The sequence below is a fragment of the Rhipicephalus sanguineus genome, chromosome 1 (assembly GCF_013339695.2).
Source record: "Rhipicephalus sanguineus isolate Rsan-2018 chromosome 1, BIME_Rsan_1.4, whole genome shotgun sequence".
NCBI lineage: Eukaryota > Metazoa > Arthropoda > Arachnida > Ixodida > Ixodidae > Rhipicephalus > Rhipicephalus sanguineus.
This window is the reverse complement of record NC_051176.1, coordinates 268,253,814-268,273,340: the sequence shown is the minus strand read 5'-3', so window position 1 is coordinate 268,273,340 and position 19,527 is coordinate 268,253,814. Positions and strand designations below refer to the sequence as shown.

The window sequence follows — 19,527 nt, the reverse complement described above, 5'->3', positions numbered from 1 at the left end:
CTTAGGCATGACGCCGATGCCTGCGCTGAAACTGCCGGTTCTGGTCTCATCGCTCCAACTGCAGAAACGTCTCAACTGGCCCCCTTGAGACGCGACTCCAGACCGAAAATGTTTGCCACCGTGTGCATTTGAAGTAAATGGCTACAGCGCGATCTGATATTGTATGTAAGCTCCCCTCACGATTCATTCCGCCGCCTTCAGCAGGGGTTAACTCATACTGTTGGTATAACTGGGTTTTTCTTCTTTATACATTTATACATTTTTTCCCTATCTGCCTTCGCCTTGGCACGAAATGACCATAGCTTCAATAATAAAGAATGAACACTTACGTTATCATGTTTAACATCCGAAATTGTACAGTGGGCCATGAAAGACGCTGGTGCAGATCCCCGGATCCGTTTTGATCACCCGCTTTGTCTGACGTGAACCCGAGCATGTCAGTCACTCGGTGAATGAGCCTTTCTTTCTTTCTTTCTTTCTTTCTTTCTTTCTTTCTTTCTTTCTTTCTTTCTTTCTTTCTTTCTTTCGGCATAATGCTACCACAGCATAATGAACCCGCGACTTCGTGTCTACAGCAGCAGAACGCCGCGGCTACTGAGCTAACTATGCGGGAAAGAAAAAAAAATGATGGAAAGAGAACATTTCGCAGCAATTTTTTTTTCTGTCTGTTTCTTATATACTCGCTGGTTGTCCCAACGCTCTCGTATTTCGACGTCGGTGTTAAGGCTGACGAAACACGCGCCCCCACGTGGTCAACCAGCCCCCGAATTTCCTCACGAACACTCGGACAAGGGAGGCGCGCGTGATGCACGGACAGCGTCGAAAGGAGGCGGGGCTGTCACGCAGCGTCCGAGCATGAAAGATGCATCGCAACCTAACCGTGCTCCTGCCTGTCTGCACGCGAGCATAAGACGAAGAGAGGCAATGTGGACAGCCCGCGGAGGCGTCCGCGGTCCCGTCAGGCGAGTGTTGCACGCGCGAGGCGTGCAACGGCTTGCGTGAGGCGCTGGACAAACAATGGGACGGTTACGCGCGATTACGTCCAATTAGTAAATTGCTGCCCCACTGGCGCGCTTCATCACGAAGAAGCGAGCCGCTGCCGCCGACCGATTAGCTCGCGCGCAGAGGGCGCCAGGTCCCTGCAGTCGCCGCTCCATTTACGCACGACACTTGCACACAGCGGCCTGATAATGACACCGGCTCGTTCTCACTCCCGCAGCACCTCATCGCCTACTTTTTCAACTGCCGCACTAGGCCAACCACCAGTGGCCATGCCCAACACTCCCGCTTTTGCTATACCACGCAAGTGTTCATTTTAATTTGACTTTTTTAAAAAAGAAAACGACTCATGCAAAGTCCCTGCCATACGTGGCTAAGTGGATATCAGCACCAAGAAAAATTTCAGCAATGCCGCCAACTAATCAACATGTACTAATCAATTTCACAATTGTTAACTACAGGACGCTTACTGCGAAATTGAAGCCGGTGATTAGTGAAGCCATGCTTGCTTAGCAAAAATCCTGTAACCGGAATCACTTTCGCGATATATATGCAACCTTAAAATATGATACGAAACAGATTGGCCGTTCCAGTAACCAGCTTCCCAAAAGCCTGCCTCCAGGAGCTCAAGGCGATCTCACCTATAACACAAAGAAAGTTTTAAGCACATTGCGGGGACAGACATATCGAAAGTGATGCTACAATATGGTGGTTGCACAGCGCGAAATAGATTTAGGAAATTAGGAAATACACTTACGATTTATGCTAAGCAAGCATGATTCCACTACTAGAAAATTTCAATTCTGTCAATACAACACAGACCCTTAAGTAATTAAATAGTCCATTAGCGTAAATTAATTTGTTAAATTACTTTCTTTGCTAATAACCTCAGCCTATCTGAAAAAAAAAAAAACAGTTGCTTCTATAGATATGGCAGTCACTCTTTAAAGTTTCCCGCATAAGCGTCCACTAAGCCCTAAAGGCTCTGCACACAGTAGACAGGACATTCCATTAATTGGAAGTGTATCATCACCATCATCAGCCTGACTACGCCCACTGCAGGGCAAAGGCCTCTCCCATCTTTCGCCAGTTAACCCGGTCCTGTGCTTGCTGAAGGCAACGTTATCCCCGCAAACTTCTTGATCTCATCTGCCCACCTACCTTTCTGCCTCCCCCTCGCGCGCTTGCTTTCTCTTGGAATCCAGTCTGCTACTCTTAATGACCAGCGATTATGTTATCTTGCCTTCGCGCTACATCCCCTAGCTGACCATTTACGTGACACGTATCACAGCACACAAATTCACTCATAACTCGTTTGACGACGACAGCACCACCCCCCTGCTAAGACTAGCAATTATCCGCAGAATCAGCTATTAGTAGCGTCACATACCTGAAGTTTTTGGTGGAGAATTGAAGCAGCGAGGTTCGGTGTGCCAGGCTCGAGGCTGTGTAATAAAAGATAAGACAACAGGGAAGGCATTCAGTGTAACCCATCAATATACAAACATCGCTCTACATCACTAGCAACTATAACCGCACATCAAGTGTTACGTAACGTACATGCAAAATGACCTCGAACTACCCTCACCTGCATCTCGCCGCAAAATTCCCAGGCTGCCTTTGTTTCACTAAACTCATTACCATATCCCACGACATGATGTACACTCCACCCCCCCCCCCCCCAACTTTGATTTCCACACGCCTTGACCATAGTAAGAAAGTCCGTATAAACACACGTCGCACTAAAACATGCTCCTGCAAATTTATTCCTCGGACCTCGAAGGACTCCAACCACCTTACCGTATCAATAGTTTCTATACAAGACATTGTTCCTTTTCGTAAATCTTAGGTAACATTGTATAATCAGAAATTTCAATTATCTTTCTATCTACGCTACCACTCAGCTCTGTAACGCTATGGGGCCTTGATGGTATAAATAAATAAATAAATAAATAAATAAATAAATAAATAAATAAATAAATAAATAATATCTGGAATTTAACGTCCCAAAACCACGATATGATTACGAGAGACGCCGTAGTGGAGGGCTCCGGAAATTGCGACCACCTGGGGTTCTTTAACGTGCACCCAAATCTAAGTACACGGGCCTCGAACATTTTCGCCTCCATAAATAAATAACTTGTGCACCTCCATCTTTGGCCATGAACAGTATACTTGCGCCAAAAGCGGACAATGAAATGTTACGAATTAAAGCTTATTATTGCAGCATTTCATTATAGGATAGAGAGTAACAAGTTTTTCCGAAGTACCCGCAACTGAAAGCTCACATCAGCTTACCAAAAAGCGCCACTATGTCTTTGCATGACATTTTCCACGCTTAAATCAAGCTTTTGGGGACTTATAGTACGTGTGTAAAAAATGATACGTTCTGCGGAATTAAGCAATAACAGCTCGGCGTCACCAGCAAACGGCGACAACTGCTCTCTGTATACATATAGGTATATTATGGGAATACTGCCAATATTCGAAACTTTCGAATATATAATGAAATATTGTCCGTTTCGATTTGGTCTAGGGGTCAAAACGTCACTGTAGTTGTAAACACGAACATTTTCGAAATAGGCTACGTCGCTCAGGGAGCGAAGCATGTCCTTTTAAATCGCTATCATTCGCACTCTCAAAGAAGTGCGAAAACAAATAAGTTGCTTGATCCGAATGCTCCATACGTGCTTTAAAAAAAAGTTTCATGACGTACAATGTACTGAGGTCAACTTCCTGACGTTATTTGTATTAGGATGCCAGCACTGTTTTATGATTCCAATGGTGAAAACAGGTGTTTATAATTACTAATTCAACAACTATTCGAAAAATATTCTATATTCGGTGGCCGTCTGCACTAATTGATTCGAATTCGATCCAGCAGCAAAATTACTATATATCCGCTCTTCCCCTAATACACATTAGTCTAGAAACTATAAAACTAAAAAAAAAAGTACCAATGAAGTAGAAACGTTTAGCGTGAAGGAAGTGAACTATACAGACCCATCAGCCTACTCTGAGTATTAGAATATGTTCACGAAGGTAACTTCGAATAAGGTGAGAGATACACTTGACTTGACACTTGACTGGTGGCTTTAGGAAAGGCCATTCTCCGATAAATCAACACTATATATGTGTTCAATCACGTATTTGAGAAATATCTGAAAAACCCCTTTGTAATGCTTTCATAGACAACGAAAATGCGTTCGACTCAGCAGAGACATCAGCAGTCTTAGAGACATACAGCATCAAGGAGCACCGAAAACGTATGCAAATACTTCAGCCGACATCTATAAGACTCCATAACTATACCTTGCTTTTCCACGATAAAAGAAAAAAAAAAACACCGAGAAAGGGGTCAGGCAAGCAGGTACAATGTCTCCAACGTTGTTTTCACTGCACGCTTAGAACGTCCGCCTAGGTGGGACAGTGGTGTTAAGGCGCTCGTCGGCTGCTCACCCGAATGTCGCGGGTTCGACCCCGACCGCGGAGGTCGCATGCCGATGGAGGCAATATGCTGGAGGCCCGTTCACTGTGCGATGTCAGTGCACGTTAAGGAACACCAGACAGCCGAAATTTCCAGAGCCCTCCACTACGGCATGTCTCATAATCATATCGTTGTTTTGGCACGTAAAACCTCAGATATTATCATCACTGCATGCTTAGAAGTATTCAAAAGACTAGATTGGGGGCATAAAGATTAAGGGAGAATATCTCAGCCACTTATGGTTTGCAGAATGGCTCAGTGTTCTTCAGCAATAGTGGCGATAGGTTGCAACAAATGATTGGTGATCTCGGCAGCGAAGGTGTTAAGGTGGGTTGAAGATAAATATGCATGCAGAAGACAAATTGCAATAGTCTGGCGGGAGAACAAGAATTCAAGATTGGCAACCAGGCCCTAGAACCTGCCGAAGAGTGTGTATATCTAGGTCAATTACTAAGACTAGCGCCTACTCATGAAAAGACAATTCACCGTAGAATAAGGATGGGCTGGAGCGCATATGGCAGATATCCCCGATTATAACCGGCAGCTTGCCGCTGTCCTTAAAGTGGAAAGTGAACAACCGTTGTATTTCGCCGATACTTACATGTGGGGCAGAAATATGGAGGATAACAAAGAAACTCGAGAAGAATGTGCGACGGAACGGAAAATGAGAGACGCGACATTAGGACACTGCAAGACAGCACAGTGAATCAAAGAACGGGGTAGCCGATGTTCTAGCCACGCAATGCGTGTAGGACAGATAACTGGCGGTCAGTTAGAGCGATGGAATGGATACCAAGGGATGGAAAGAGCAGCCGAAGGTCGTCAAAAAGGTGGACAGATGAAGTTTTAAAATATTCAGGCATAAAATGGCATCAGCACGCGCGAGAGAGTAAATTGCAGATCATTTAGGATAAGCCTTCGTCTTGCAGTGGACATAAAAATAGGCTGCTGCTGATGATGCTAATGATTATAAGTAGGTTGTCTGCGTACGTGATCACTTTTCTTTTCCCCATTTATTGCCATGTCCACATAAACGGTTCGCGAAGGAAGGAACGCGGCAAACACGTTCCGGAAATGACCCACGAACGAGTTTACGACCTCCAGTATTGACACAGGTGCGCGCGCGCGCACTGTGCCCGAATGTAACGGTTTCATTGCAGCCTAAATACGGAGAGACCGAGAGGGAGCGAAGAAGGAGGGTAAGCCAGGAGCTGAATAGCCGGGCGGCCGGCAATAGCTCAAAATAGCGCGACAAAACGGCACGGAGAAAAGAAATCATGCCGTGGCATAACCGCTCAACACAGCGGGCTTACGTAAGGTGCCCGGTTTCCCGCAGCAGAGCACCGAAAGCGAAAGCAATTGATGTTGATTCTGGCGCTGTAGCGCCAACGATAACGGAGCGCGTAGGGCACGCAGTAACAGCTTTTGAGAGGCCCCGCATCGAGCAATGCCGCGTAAGAAGCAGGAGGAGAAGGGGGTGCACAGTCGGTCAAAGAGGTGCGCGCGGCCGCGGAGAAAGGCGGCGCGAAGCAAGACAGGCACGGCTTATTTGGGAAACGGGACCGATGATGGCCGGAACAATCGCGACAGCGTCGACGTCAGAGATGCAGGAGGGGAGGTGGATGAGTAGCGGCGCTCTCCTCTCGGCGGGAGGCGAGGGAGCCACGCGAGAACGGCGCGCCGCAACAGGTTTCGCCGGGCACTCGAACGGCCACACGGGCCACGGTGCGCACGGAGTGGAGAACTTGCGCCTACGCCGACGCGCACAAGAGGGATATACACACGACGACGACGACGACACGCGTGCGCGACCAGCATGACTGCGTCCGAACATGTGAGTACGCGCGCCCGTTGTCCACCGCCACGGGATTGCGATTTCTCGCGCGACAGTTGCGTTGTCCAGCTCACGAGCGCAGCCTACTCAAGACCTGAGACGCCACCGCAACGCATGCGGCATGCTCAGATCTTGAGTCAGCTCCTCTACAGAAACAACCCTGGCGCGGCATCGCGTTTGCACGAATGTTCTTTTTGGGCTAGATCATGGAATATCGCGTGGAACAGGAAAAAAAAAAATTTTTTTTTTTCAATGGGCTCCAGAGTAACGAATGTCTTCCACGCGCTCGCCCTCCTTGTAGACCGCACGAAAGAGAGAGCTGCGCAGACATTACTCTTTCAGCTGACGGTTTGATTGTCTCGCCGTGCTTGCTCTACCTTTCACGTGGCATAATTACTGCGTTTATGAAGTACAAGAACGTGTTTCGGTACTTTCCCCTCGCGAAAGCAACAAGCTAACTCGCCGCGTTCGGCTATACAGCGCCGACGACTGGTGGAAGTGTAATGCTGATACTACAGTGTCACATAGACCATACAGACGATGCGCGTCACTTGCTGAAATGTTTTACCGTGCCAAACAGCGCTAAGAAAGTCGATTTGTGCTGATTTAATATTCGGGAGCTCTCATCGAGAAGTTTAAAACGATTGCCAAATTGTAGCTTATCGTGCTTAATGGAATATTCTGTTAATGCGAAAACTACCATCGCGCGGCCTATCGGCGCCACTTGCGAAGTAATTATGTTCTAGTTGCGAGATCGGAATGTATAAAAGTCACGCTACCTGAATATATGCAGGAAAACTTAATACCCTTTGCTAAGAAGGGTTTCAAGTGCATATCTATGTACGTATGTACATTGACGACAACTAAAGAAGCACTCGCATACTTAGTGAATGTGGGTACATAACTCGTATTTACGACTTGTTAAAACGATAAACATAGCGTGGCACTGTTCGAAGTTATTTATATAGGCCGGCCTTTTCACAAGACATACATGAACTGCAACGGCAAGGTTGCGGCTCAGCATACAACTACTTAATGGAGTGCCGGCTTAATGAAAGCATGCTAAGTGAAGCATGCTAAATGAACTACGCCGGCAGTCAACCTCTTCTCTAAAGTCCAACTCCATTTTTCATATATGCATGAACGGTGAATTCAATTAAGTGAGCTGTTCCTAGCCAAAAGTTGTTTCTAGCGAAAGTCGATGAGGAAATCGTTAGTGGAAAGCATATCACCTTTTGGATTACAAGATTACGGGAAGCGATTCGTTAAAGCAAAAAAAGAAAGCTTTGCGTGCAGTGGTAATTGACATTATAGCATCACCCGCGGCTAAAAGTAAGTGGGTCGCTCCACTCTCCGAAAGGTTCTATACCTTAGGCACAGCCTATTGATTAACAAGCGCGTGCAACCGAGCAGAGAAAACGGAGCGAGACGGCAGCGCTGCAGCGATAAACAAAGCAGACGGCAAAAACAAACTTCACATCTATATATGCCGAGTGAATGCGGATAGCGCTTCCTGGTGCAATATATCGAGGTGTGTATAGTGCATGCGATCAGTATGAGAAGCACACAAATCGAGAGAAATCTCGACTGCCGCCGTGCATGCATTGGCCACGTATATAGCAGCACGCGCGGGTATGCTCCCGAGGAAGATTAATGTTGTGCGCAGAGCCTTTCACATTCTTAAGGTGCGCCAACTTCTTTCCAGCACAATCGCTCATAACAGCCGCAAATGATTCCACGCCCGTAATTCATTTGGCGACTTTTGCAGAACGCGGTTTTTTATGTAATGCGTGCGCGCCGAGGAATTTCGAAATGCCGCGGAGGTTCTCTCCCCCGGCCGAAGCCTTGTCAGAGCCGGCGTAATGCCGGCTTCTTTCCCCGAGGCTTCGCGGATAGCATGAACATCCGGGACAAAGTGGCAGATTATTGCAAGAAGCGAACCGTGACGCATCGCGGTTTCGAGGCGATCGGCAGAGCACAGCCCCGCGGCAGTAAGATCGTATCGCACTTGGCTCGGCTCAAGCGCTGCATTGTGTGCTCACAGATGAGCGCGAGTGACATAACCGGCACTCGCGAAGAAAGACTATACCGGTCCTTCACGCCTCGTGCACTTCTGAGCGCTAACTTTCCGCCTACGTCGAGAGCCAACACAGTTGGAGAAGCAATCCCGAGAGCTTCGATGGTGGCGGTGGGATCCGGACCAAGCTACGACAATACGGATGCAGCCCACTTTAGCGTTTAGCAGCCGCAACAGCGTGTTATTGCAGTTGTTTGCCATCGCATTATACCGACATGCAGACATATACAATATAACGTAATAGAGGGAACGACGGGGTTCGTATGAAGTGTGGATGAAAACCTGAAATGTGCCCAGCAGCTCCCCCGTCGGACATTACCTCTCGCATATGTTGTTCTGGCGACGCAATTTTGCAAATAATTTCAGCTGGATGCACTACTACTATGACTAAATAATCAAACTTAGGCTATTCTCGATTTTAAGTCATAGCGTGTAAGTGAATGAAGAGGCGGGGGCAGAAGGAAAACGCGGGCGTTCACTTCCCATTTTTGTAGTATCATGCACCTGCGTACGTTCAACACGGCGACGGTTTGATAAAGGCGTAAACATAAATTACAAAGCTGACACGTCTCTGTAACCTAACTACGGCTTTTGGAAATATTTAAGCTATACTATGAATAAATTTGATTGGACGAGATATGATATTAGGAGAGTGCACTGGGTGATCAAAAAGTAACAGAAGTAGTACAAATTCAGGAATTTAAAAACAGCACGACAGACATAGTTCACGGTGCGGCTTTTATAGAGATGCACGTCTTTTCTTTTTTTTTAAGTAACGAAATATCTTGTTACCAGAATAAAACAGCGCGTCTAAATCCTTTAAAATTAACTAATTTTTACGTTTCCTGTCACACATGAATGACTCGAGCACTTCGAAAAGTAACTGTCTGAAAAGCGTTGTCGTGACCATAGGTGCAGTTGAAATGATGCACCTCTCAGAGAATATATCCAAAATCGCTAACGTCGAATCCGACAGGAAAACAATGAAGCCCTAGCTATACAGTACTATTCAGTTTGCGCAAGTTTAGCATAAATAATAACAAATCAATCTTGATTTTAACACTGGAGCTGAGAATGTAAAGAACCGCAATAAAAAATCCATTAGGAATGCTTGAACAATGACGAATGAACAAACGCAGGCGAGATCATATATACTAGAGAACGAGGGGTCCATTTCCACGGGATTCATGAACCTTTACAGATTACGAAAGCCAAGTAAAGCTGATCATGTCACAAAATGCCCATATATAAGGTCTCGGCCTCGTTTACAATTCTGCATTAAAAAACGACGAGGTTCCACGGTGAAACTGCACAGTCGGCAACGACGCACACCGCAGTGGAGGTCTTCGGATCGATTCTGACCACCTTAGATTTTCAACGTGCACATTATCAGCCGTACGACCCCCCCCCCCCCCTTTTCTACCCTTCCTTTCCCCTTCCCCCTACTCCTAAAAGAAATGCGGACACCACGATATGCAAGCGAGCACACGACATCGTACTCGAGTGCAAAACGCCGTGCCGGTAAGCCACCGTGACGGGTACGAACATAATATATCAAAGTTAACAACCTCCAGAACAAATCTGCACTACGAAAGCTGGCACTTACGCTAATGACGTGCTCAGCCTCAACCGGCCGGGACGCTCGCTTATAGCTAAACATAGCACATCGTGCTAGCCGCAAGCAGCCAATAGGCGGTCTTGCCCTCGCATGGCACAAAAAGAAGAGGAACTCTGAGCACGTGAGCCCTCAGTTCGAAAGCAGGCCTCTATCGGCCGGGCGCTGCACCACCGTGAAGCCGGTATGCCCGCAACAGAAGCATCCATTGTGCGCAACCAATCGGTAGCGCCCCCATTACAGGCCTCTGCCGCGCTGCGAACATTAGCAGTAATGGAGATTATTATGCAACAGATTATGTCGATGGCGGCCGTGAGCGGGTTCGTCGCGAGTCCGCCCATCGAGAAGAGTGGTCGCGCTCATACTGCATAAGCGTTTAGCTGTATCTGAGCCATGTATACCCTGCTTTCTTATATACGACTGCTAGACGCCAGCATGTACAACTTGTCAAGCAAAGGCGGCCACTATAATTTCACAGTGATGTCTTTGTGCTGGACGCTTAATCCTGGGAAGCCAGACTTCTGAATAATAACCTCGACTGCCCAGTAAACGGGCATACGCGTGAAAATGCTCCCGAGTAGAATTCATCGCTGAATATTGCGGACGCAAGCTGTACACAAAGAAGCACATAACCACCCGCTAAGACCATAACAACGCTGAGCCAGTGTAGTTAACGGTCCTATCACATTCCTTCTGGCACCCCTCGCCCATGTTATCAGATTCGGCCTGCCAGGAAGATAAGGATGGAGTTGAATCGGGCAAAAAGAATCGCCATCATTATGCCATGATGAGGCGAAGCAGGAAAGTGTCAACCCGCTTGCGCGGCAACTAGCGCACAAAAGCGCAATCGCGACGTGTGTGCGAACGGCTCGCTGGATATCCTTGGCAAGTCTCGATGATTTCGTCCCTCGGCGCACTGAGTGCGTTGTTCGGCCGCAGCGCAAAGCTCCCCTCCCTTCGGCCTGGCCAAACGGAAAAGCCGCGCAGCCTTGAATGCACCATGAGCCGCGGGAATGCCAACGCACGCAAGGCCTGTGGCAGGCAACAACCTCCTCGCCCGTTCGTCAAGCAAAACAGACGTGCGCCGCTCCGAATCAAAAGCATCGGCCGCGCGGCTACCGCGAGCTCGATAGCATCGCGAAAGGCTTTGGCCGCCGCGGGCCAGCCTGGCGACTGGCCGCGAGTGGACACACGGAGGTGACCCTGACAGCGAGCCGCTCAAAGGATTAGCACTTCCATGCTCCACCAGGCACGGCTCCCTGCGTGACGGCAAAAGGGAAATTCGAGAAAAAATATAATGGACATCGCGAGATAGAAGCCATGCATGCTGGGCTCCAGCTTTGTCGTCCGTCGCTTAGAGCAAGCGGAAGTGCTTTATACTCTTCTCTCGCCGGTAAATTAGTTCCGTATAATTAAATGAGCCTTCTGCCACGACGCCAGTTAGGTGACAATTTAGATTAGAAATGCGTCTAGAGACAAGAAAACGAAACACGAAAACGTTAATGATCGACTCCATGTTAGACAACGCTTTAGGGAGCCAAACAAATTCGGCGGCTTTCAGGAGTCCTATCTAAAGGGCAGCACGAGGCTACGTATAGCTGGGAACGCACTCAAACGGTTGTCGAAAGAAAACAAGGTCACCAAGCGGCTGCCTCAAATTCAAGTGGCGGGTCGTCCTTAAATATAGTGTTTTACTGTAGTGATATAGCACTTTCCTCTACACTCTCGACCATCTGCCAGCTTTGCGCGTGTCGGCTTATCCGTGTCGCGCAACCTTCCGGAGCAGGTTATCTAAAGCACGCGCTGTGAGGTGGCCGTAGCAGTAACGTATAACCAACGCAAACGGAGCCATTCCGCCGAACGACGACGTTCGACTGATTTAAGTACACGCTTCCGTGAAGCACCCATAAATGTTTTGCAAAACGGCCAACCTGAATGACTATAGACGATAAGATAATTTAACCGGTCACACCGACCACAACCGGCCAGAGTATCGCTTCTTGAGCTAGGCGATGGTATAGGTGGCAGCATTTATGCGGTTTTTTTGTGCACGCCATGAAAACGTCGATCAGTAAAGGCCAGCAATGACACCAAATTGCCTGTCCCTCTAAAGCTCGGGAAAAGAGCTCACGTAAAACGCATGCATGCTCAAGGAGATTTCGCTATCTCGGGTTTACGCTCTTCGACTTTCAACGTTTTCTACTTCGCTAATTCATATCGCAGTGATTAAATGGTTATTGTACAATAGACCCTTCATTTACGAATAATGAACTGCCGATAAATGCGTCAAAGTACCTTTTTGTAACTAAATATGGTCGCCTATACTTCAAAGTAAGAATTGACATCAAAAAACAACAGAACAGACAAGGACATTGTTATACTTTGGTTGCCCGTTCTTACATTGCGATGAGCTACCGTATACAGTTATACAGTGCAAAACTTGTACAACTAGCCCGGCAGTCTGTCCTCGCGAATTACATACATTTCAAGGCGCTAGAGACGTCCTTAGTGTCAAGACAGGATGCTTCTCTGTACATTTTCTAGCCAGTACACTCATATTTAGGCATTATTTAAATAAACTAATGCGTAATCATTCGTGCGGCGTTTCTTTTTTTTTTTTATAAGTACACCTCGCTCACAGGCTCAAAGCACACAAACATGTTAGTCATTGGCTGCAAGCATTAGCAAAATAGAAAAGCGGCTCTCTGTCATCGCTGACGGAACGCGTGATGTCGAACGTCCCGTCAAACATCTATATTCACCAAAGTGGTCGCTTGTAGCAACACTCAGGGCGCTGAACCGAAATGGACCAACAGTAAGTTGCGAGAATATCAGTTTATCTGCAGTGCAATTTCAGGTTTTTTTTTTCTTTTTTGCCACCGCTGGACATCCTCTGGTAGCTATAGAGATAAGTAACCTAAATGTAATAAAGCTTTTACTAGAATTAAGCGCGTCGCACACGAACTGTTTTCTTCCGCTTAATTCTATTTCTCACTAACATCCAAGTGCGTACTCCGCTGAGCCTGCTGTACCGTACTAAATAGCACAGATTAATATATCGATCCCGCGCCATATTTTTGTAAAACAGCGCTACTACGTCTTATCAGTTCGGGATTTGTATGCACCACAGTTCACAACAGATTTCAAGGGGAGGAGTTGCTGCTGTTAGCGTCCTAAGCCGTACCAGTCAGAAATGACGATAACCTGCCACGCTATAGCTTGACGCATATATATGGTGCTGTGCTGCTAAGCGCAAGGACGCGGGTTCGATTGCCGGCCGCGGCAGCCGCATTTCGGCGGGGGCGGCATGCAGAAACGACCATGCACTTAGATGTAGGTGCACGCTAAGGGAGGTCAAAATTAATCCACAGTCCTCCACTATATAAACGGCCTGTCTCAGTATCATGCCGCAGTTTTGGCACGTAAAGCCCAGAATTTATTAACTAGCAATGCTACTAAAATTTATACCGTGCACTTACACAACTTCCATAATCAACTGAGAAGATTCTGGGTCATGAAATATCATGCGTCTATGTTTACAATTGCGCAAAATCGCTATCACAGTTCACCTTGGGGTGTGCCTGAAGGGTAACATGTGTGGAACACAAAACAATGAAAAGAGGAGAAGCGCTAAGAGATACAACTAAAGCCTTTCGTCCACTTTGCTTTCTTCACATTTACATCATAATTGCTACAAATAACATCCTCTATACTTTCTTTGGCTTTCTTGCCTGTTAGTTCTAATTAATGTCGTGCCTAACAACTAAAGCATGTAATTTCTAAGCTGTTTGCGCCTAGCACTTGTTCCGATTATATATCATCATAGATAAATAACTACAGCCCGCTTCGCAACCTTGCCACACAAAGTCGTTACTCGACAAGTTCTTTTTTCTTCTTTATTTCTTTTTCAAGGAACGCGACTAAGGCATACTACAAGACGAAATTTGTAATAGCGTGGCCGACCAGTAGAGAGAGAGAGAAGAAGGATAAAAGAAAAGCAGGGAAGTTAACCAGGCCGACCAGTAACTGTGTGCTGAATGATGGTGGCTGACTACACCGACACGAGAAGACCAAGCAGACTCACGAAGAACAATGCATATCTCGCAATAAAGCGGATTGCCGGAACATAGTCCATCCAATAGCACACAAAAGACACCTAAATAAAAGGTACAGGAGACGCAACAACAACAACAAGAACAACAATAATAATAATAATAATAATAATAATAATAATAATAATAATAATAATAATAATAATAATAATAATAATAATAATAATAATAAATAACTAATGGCAGAACCGCGGTCAGCAATAATGGACAAGACACCTAATTGAATAAAACAGGACAGAGTGGCGTTTTTCCGAGAAAGAGCGTTCAGAGTGAACTTCCTACGAGCAAAAATAAACACACCGCCGCCCATGTAACTTCGAGATAAAAAGTTCCGTTTCAGCGAGTCTCGCGCCTCTTCTGACAGCGACTAAAACAATCGCGGTACGGCAGGGAACTGGCAAGTTCTCAAGAAGGCGCAATATGGGCGGTTCGGAGAAAGGGCCTCCGAGGCAGTAAGGAAGCGCCTCAGATTCTCCCCGGTCTCTGCGTGTTCGTCGTGAATTAGCGCGGAGGGGGCCAGGGGGCCGCACGCACAGCGCCGCGCGAACTTCACCCGACCTAACCTGGGAAGCGGCCGAAACGCCGGCGGACACGCCTTGGGAGGCCCACTCGCATCTGCATTTGGCCCACATACCGAGGCAGCTGTCGCACACATATGCCCTCCCTCATCCGAGGAAGCATCGCACGTGTTTCGTGCAACGGCAGCCGCATTCCGCGACTTCTTCGAAGCGTTCTTACCCCGCAAACTCTGCGCATTTACGTATGCAGTCGTGCATGATACGAACATTAACACGGCGGAACTGAGAAGACACGGTGACGACAGCTTGCACGCACTGAAGCTGCGTACATGCATACAGAAAGGTGCGTGGACGTAAGCAGAGGGGTTTCTGTTGAATACGAAGGGGGGGGGGAGGTGTTATTCGCCCCCGTCCGCAAGTACATATGTGTACGCGCGGCACAGTGAAGGGATAAAAAAAAGAAATACACGAGGTCTGACGAAGTTGACATAGGCTTGGGAGCTGTTCCCGATCAAGATGCAACGGTTGGGTCCATCGTTTGTCTGCTACCAGTTCATGCCACGCCCATCTCCCTGCCGGCGGGCACAGAGGACAATGGATGGCAGAGTTGCGCGAGTCGCAGCGGCCACACGGGGGCCTCCCGAACCGCGGGCTAGAGTTCCCTCCCTGGATGCGTCTATATGAGAATGCATTGTCTCGGGCCGTGCGCGTATATACGTGGTAATAAAATTAGGGTCAACGAACAAGGCGCGCGCGCGGGCGAGTGGCGCATCTCCAGCGGTCTCTCCATTGTTCACGGGCTCGCGCACACCCGATTTTCTCGGCACACGGACAAAGCAATAAGGTCAGGCAAACATGGCCGTCACTCATCTGCCCGGCACTTCGTCATCGTCGCTCTATCATTACGCCGCCTCCCGCGCTCGCAGCCAGCGAGGGCATCGCGATTCTCATCTAATATTTGCCTACTCGCTCCTTGGCCCCCAGCGCACGACCGTGCCCAGATATACTACGAGACCGGCCACGACGCACGCGCGGAAAAAGCGAGCGAAAGCGATGAAGACCGCGAAATGTAGGCCAGCCGGTCGCATTGTTTGGACAGCGCCAGAGCTTCCTCACGCCTGGCGCTAACCGATTCAGAAACCTTGCGAACTTTGCGGCCCTTGTCCGACACTTGAAAGGGGTGGGGAGGTGCTCCGACCTATTGGCGGATATCTGTTCCGCGGCTCACGAAAGCTCACCCGCGACGACGCCACTCGGACCCGGCGACAGCCATTGTCTCCTCCTGCGCCATCAGCGCCATTGTTACGCTTTCGCGCGCACAGGCGAAGCGAGCCGTGCGAGTAGCGGAAGAAAGCGCGCGGCCGGACAGGCGGCAGTTCCGCCTGTGCATCCGCGCCGACAAGGACCCCGAAGAAAAAAAAGAAAGAAGTCGCGTGGACACGCTCTTGGATTCAGTCATCGGCAGGCAGAAAGCGGTCAGCGCGACAAAAGAGGCGGCATGCGGAGCCGCCCACTGGGTCGCCTGCCTCAAGTCGGCTACCACGACTGGCCGTTTACGCCCCATGGCGCCGACGGCCGTTCCGTGGGAATGCGCTAGGGCAGTCATCGGGGAAACTGTGCAAGATCAGGAAAACCAAGCCTTCGCGAGTGCTATAAACTGAAACAGACATGGGGGCAGGCGACAAGCTAAGAATAAGCGCACATGCGCTTACAGGGATACCACACACAAAAATAGAAAGAAATCCCACAATAGCAGCACCGCGTGGTAAATTGCAGATTACTCTTGACAAATGTGGTAACGTCGTATAGGATGCCAGAAAACTTTAAAGGGGTCATGAACCACTTTTCCAAGTAATGATCTAATGGCCTCAGTATCGGAGTGTACTGCCTCCCGAATCGATTGCCGCAAAAATTTCTCGAATCCGTCAAGAATCAGCGGAGTTACGGGGGTTTGGCGCACGCTCCCACCGCTTCCTCTCTTTTCTCGTGCCGGCGAGCGCACTGGAAGCTAGACAGGGAGGGATGGCATGGGGGAAAGAAGTTACGCCAGCGCGCGTCATGAAACGCGATCGCTCTCCTGCTGTGATTCGCTTGCGCGAGTGCGGCTACCGTGTACTGAGGAGTGCGGCGCCGGCAAGTGGCGGCACTCCGCGGCAAGAAGCGCATCTGATCCGAACGCCGCTCTCGATTTACGTCGGCTATCGGCCAATAAGCATGCTATGTCTCTTGCTACGTACAGCGGACAGACGCCCCGCCCACCGACGAGAGTGAGAACCGGCCTCTGTTTGAAAAGAGGGTGCCTGGGGAAACGGCAACTTCGCGCTCCGCTTGTGGCCATTACGCGGCGCGCACGACTGTAATATTTGGCAGAGCAGTTCATAGCCGTGTCAGCTTTCCGCAGGATGTGTTTTTTCAATCAGCCCAAGGGGTGCTTCATGACCCCTTTAAGGAAACAAGAAAACGAACGAGTAATAAAGTGGTTACTGGTGGTTTTTCTTATATCCTTACCGTTCACCGGCATCTACATAGTACGGCCTGATAACGTACCCGTTCGCCCAACAGGCACCCCATTAATGTAATGTGGTAGCGGTAGAGCTATTATAGGGATATGATAGAGATGATGCTTCTTGATTTGTGCGAGTGGGTCGTGGGTCGACAACAGTGAGGTGGTTTGTACGGCTAAAATGCAGTGGCGTTGTTAGAGCGTAGTCTATGCTTAGTAGATTTCGTCAGCGGCTTCCAATTAGCAACGTATATATAGAACGCTCACAAAGCGCCCCAGAGGAACATTTCAACATTTCTGTCACTGCAATTCACGATGTGTGCGTTGTTACTATATACCATTTGACATTACTAGTCTGAACAATTCAAAATGACAACATACACATTACCCGAAGGAGATTAATGTACTCATTTCGTCGCGTACATCTAACTTGGCATCAATGTGGTGCCTTTTTCGAGTTCCAACCATTCTTACTCCAATTAGGCCCGGATCGAGATATACTTTCAATCCAAAATGAAAACATCTCCCAGCATCGGAATCGCGATGGTGCATGAGAAACGACTGACGTAGCGACAGGCATGACTGATGCATAGCTTCACAACCTCTCACAGGCGAATGTCAGAAACTCGACAGACTTAACACGTTTTTTTTTTCTTCAGAATAATAAATTCGAGAGAGAGAGAGAGAGCTATGCATGAGGACTACAGATCGTACACGGCGGAACACAAGTTACACAACCACGATAGCCACTGCAATGAGATGCAAGTGGCCGCACGAGTTTGCTCGCGAGAGAATTCACGAAATGACGCGGGCAGGCCTGCGATTTCGAATTCGAGGGACGAGCGCCTCCCTTCGCTGACAAACGCCGATGCAAGCGGACCGCGGGAGTCCAGCGACGCGCGTCCACTTCGATCTTGTCGCAAAAGCGCTGGTCCGAGCAGGCATGCATGTTCCCGGAGATATCCCCGTCGCTTTGACAGCTGACAAGCGCTGAACACGCGTGCGCCCAAGGCTCTCAGTGTGCTGTCGGGGTGAGCCCCAATCCGAGCGGCCAGCCGGAGAGAGTGGGCGCGACAGGCGCGTCGCGTGAGGTCGTCAAGTGCTGGACACACGGTGCGATTCGGCATCCGATCCGACGTGCGACGCCGCACGCGGTATACGGCGATTCAGAACACATGGGGCGAACGAGCAATCAGCGCGCAGGCTCCGCCCACACACGGCACCCCGGCTTGTACGCTCGGAAGACATCACATCCTCTTCGTTGACTACAAAACAAACAACCTTACGCAGCCACGCTTCGTTCTGTAAGAACATTGCCAATAAAGCTACGCCTTCGCAAGCGACAAACATCTCAACAGCCCGCATTCACTCGCGACTCCGAGAGTAGGCCTGTCACGACACCGAGCGTAGGCCTAGCAAGGCGGACGCTGTCGCTAGCGCCGTTCGCGATCAAACGCGAGCTGATCGTCGAGCACTTATTTTTATCAACATGATTAAAACTTTTACGCTGATGACACGCGTTTACATGCGCAATTGGTTTTCTCGTAGGCCTCGATTTAACGAGCAACGGTGGAAGCGAAGCGGGCCGATTCGCCGAGACGGCCGGTGCGGCTGTTACCTGCGAAGTGGCCTTCCATCACGGCTCGATATCTCCCTAGTGGTTAGGAAACGGGCGCCGCCTTGCACAAATGACACACTTCAAACGTCATGGGCTATTTGATGTCAGAAAGAAAGTTTATCCAACGTTTTTCATGATCGGAGCCGTCCGAACGTAGTGCAACAAACGCGCAAACAAACAAACAAGCAACAAACGCGCCACCAGAGGCGTGACGTCAGGCGTCTCCCGCACTACCATTGGCTGCGGCCGTCAGACCGACGCGGCAGCCGCGCGGCTACATTCAGCAAGTTGGATGCCCGTGCGGCGTGCGAATCGTCTCCGCACGCTGATGGAACCTGTTGGGCGTCTGTCGGATGCGGCTGTTGGCCCGAACAGCCGTACGACGAATCGCATCCAAATTCGCACCATGTGTCCAGCGCTAGACGGGGATCGTCGCAGGAACTGCTCGCATGCATGGGCAACAGAGGAAATCGAAACAGCGTGCCAGTTAGAAACGTAAACAATCTAATCTGCTACATTGCTCATGCGCTGCGGATATATGCGCCCTATACGCGTGACCGTCAGCTTGCTTACCGGAATAATCGCGTGCCGCCGTGCGAGGCCCAGAGAAATGAACGCTCGAAAACGCACTGGGATTAGGGGTTGCGGGCATGTGCGAATTCGATGTGCGGCGATCGCAGCACCCGCTGCAGTGTATGAATATTCCTGTATACGGGGAGTGACACTTGACTCGGCTTTTCATCAGGTATTCCCCCCCCCCCCCG

General features: G+C 48.9%; 2 protein-coding genes across 3 annotated transcripts in view; one reads left to right on the top strand and one right to left on the bottom strand.

Moving 5' to 3' along the window:
- The window catches only part of LOC119378933 (rab3 GTPase-activating protein catalytic subunit), a 246,529-nt gene that overhangs the window by 39,389 nt on the left and 187,613 nt on the right, over nt 1–19,527 (bottom strand). For both annotated transcript variants that reach the window (XM_037648028.2, XM_037648029.2), the window contains exon 16: nt 2,390–2,444. In XM_037648028.2, coding sequence (XP_037503956.1) covers nt 2,390–2,444 — 55 coding nt within the window. The remainder of the gene's footprint in view (nt 1–2,389; nt 2,445–19,527) is intronic.
- The window catches only part of LOC119378934 (uncharacterized), a 62,334-nt gene continuing 48,979 nt past the window's right edge, over nt 6,173–19,527 (top strand). The window contains exon 1 of the mRNA XM_037648030.2: nt 6,173–6,320. The gene's annotated coding sequence lies outside the window, so the exon portion shown is untranslated. The remainder of the gene's footprint in view (nt 6,321–19,527) is intronic.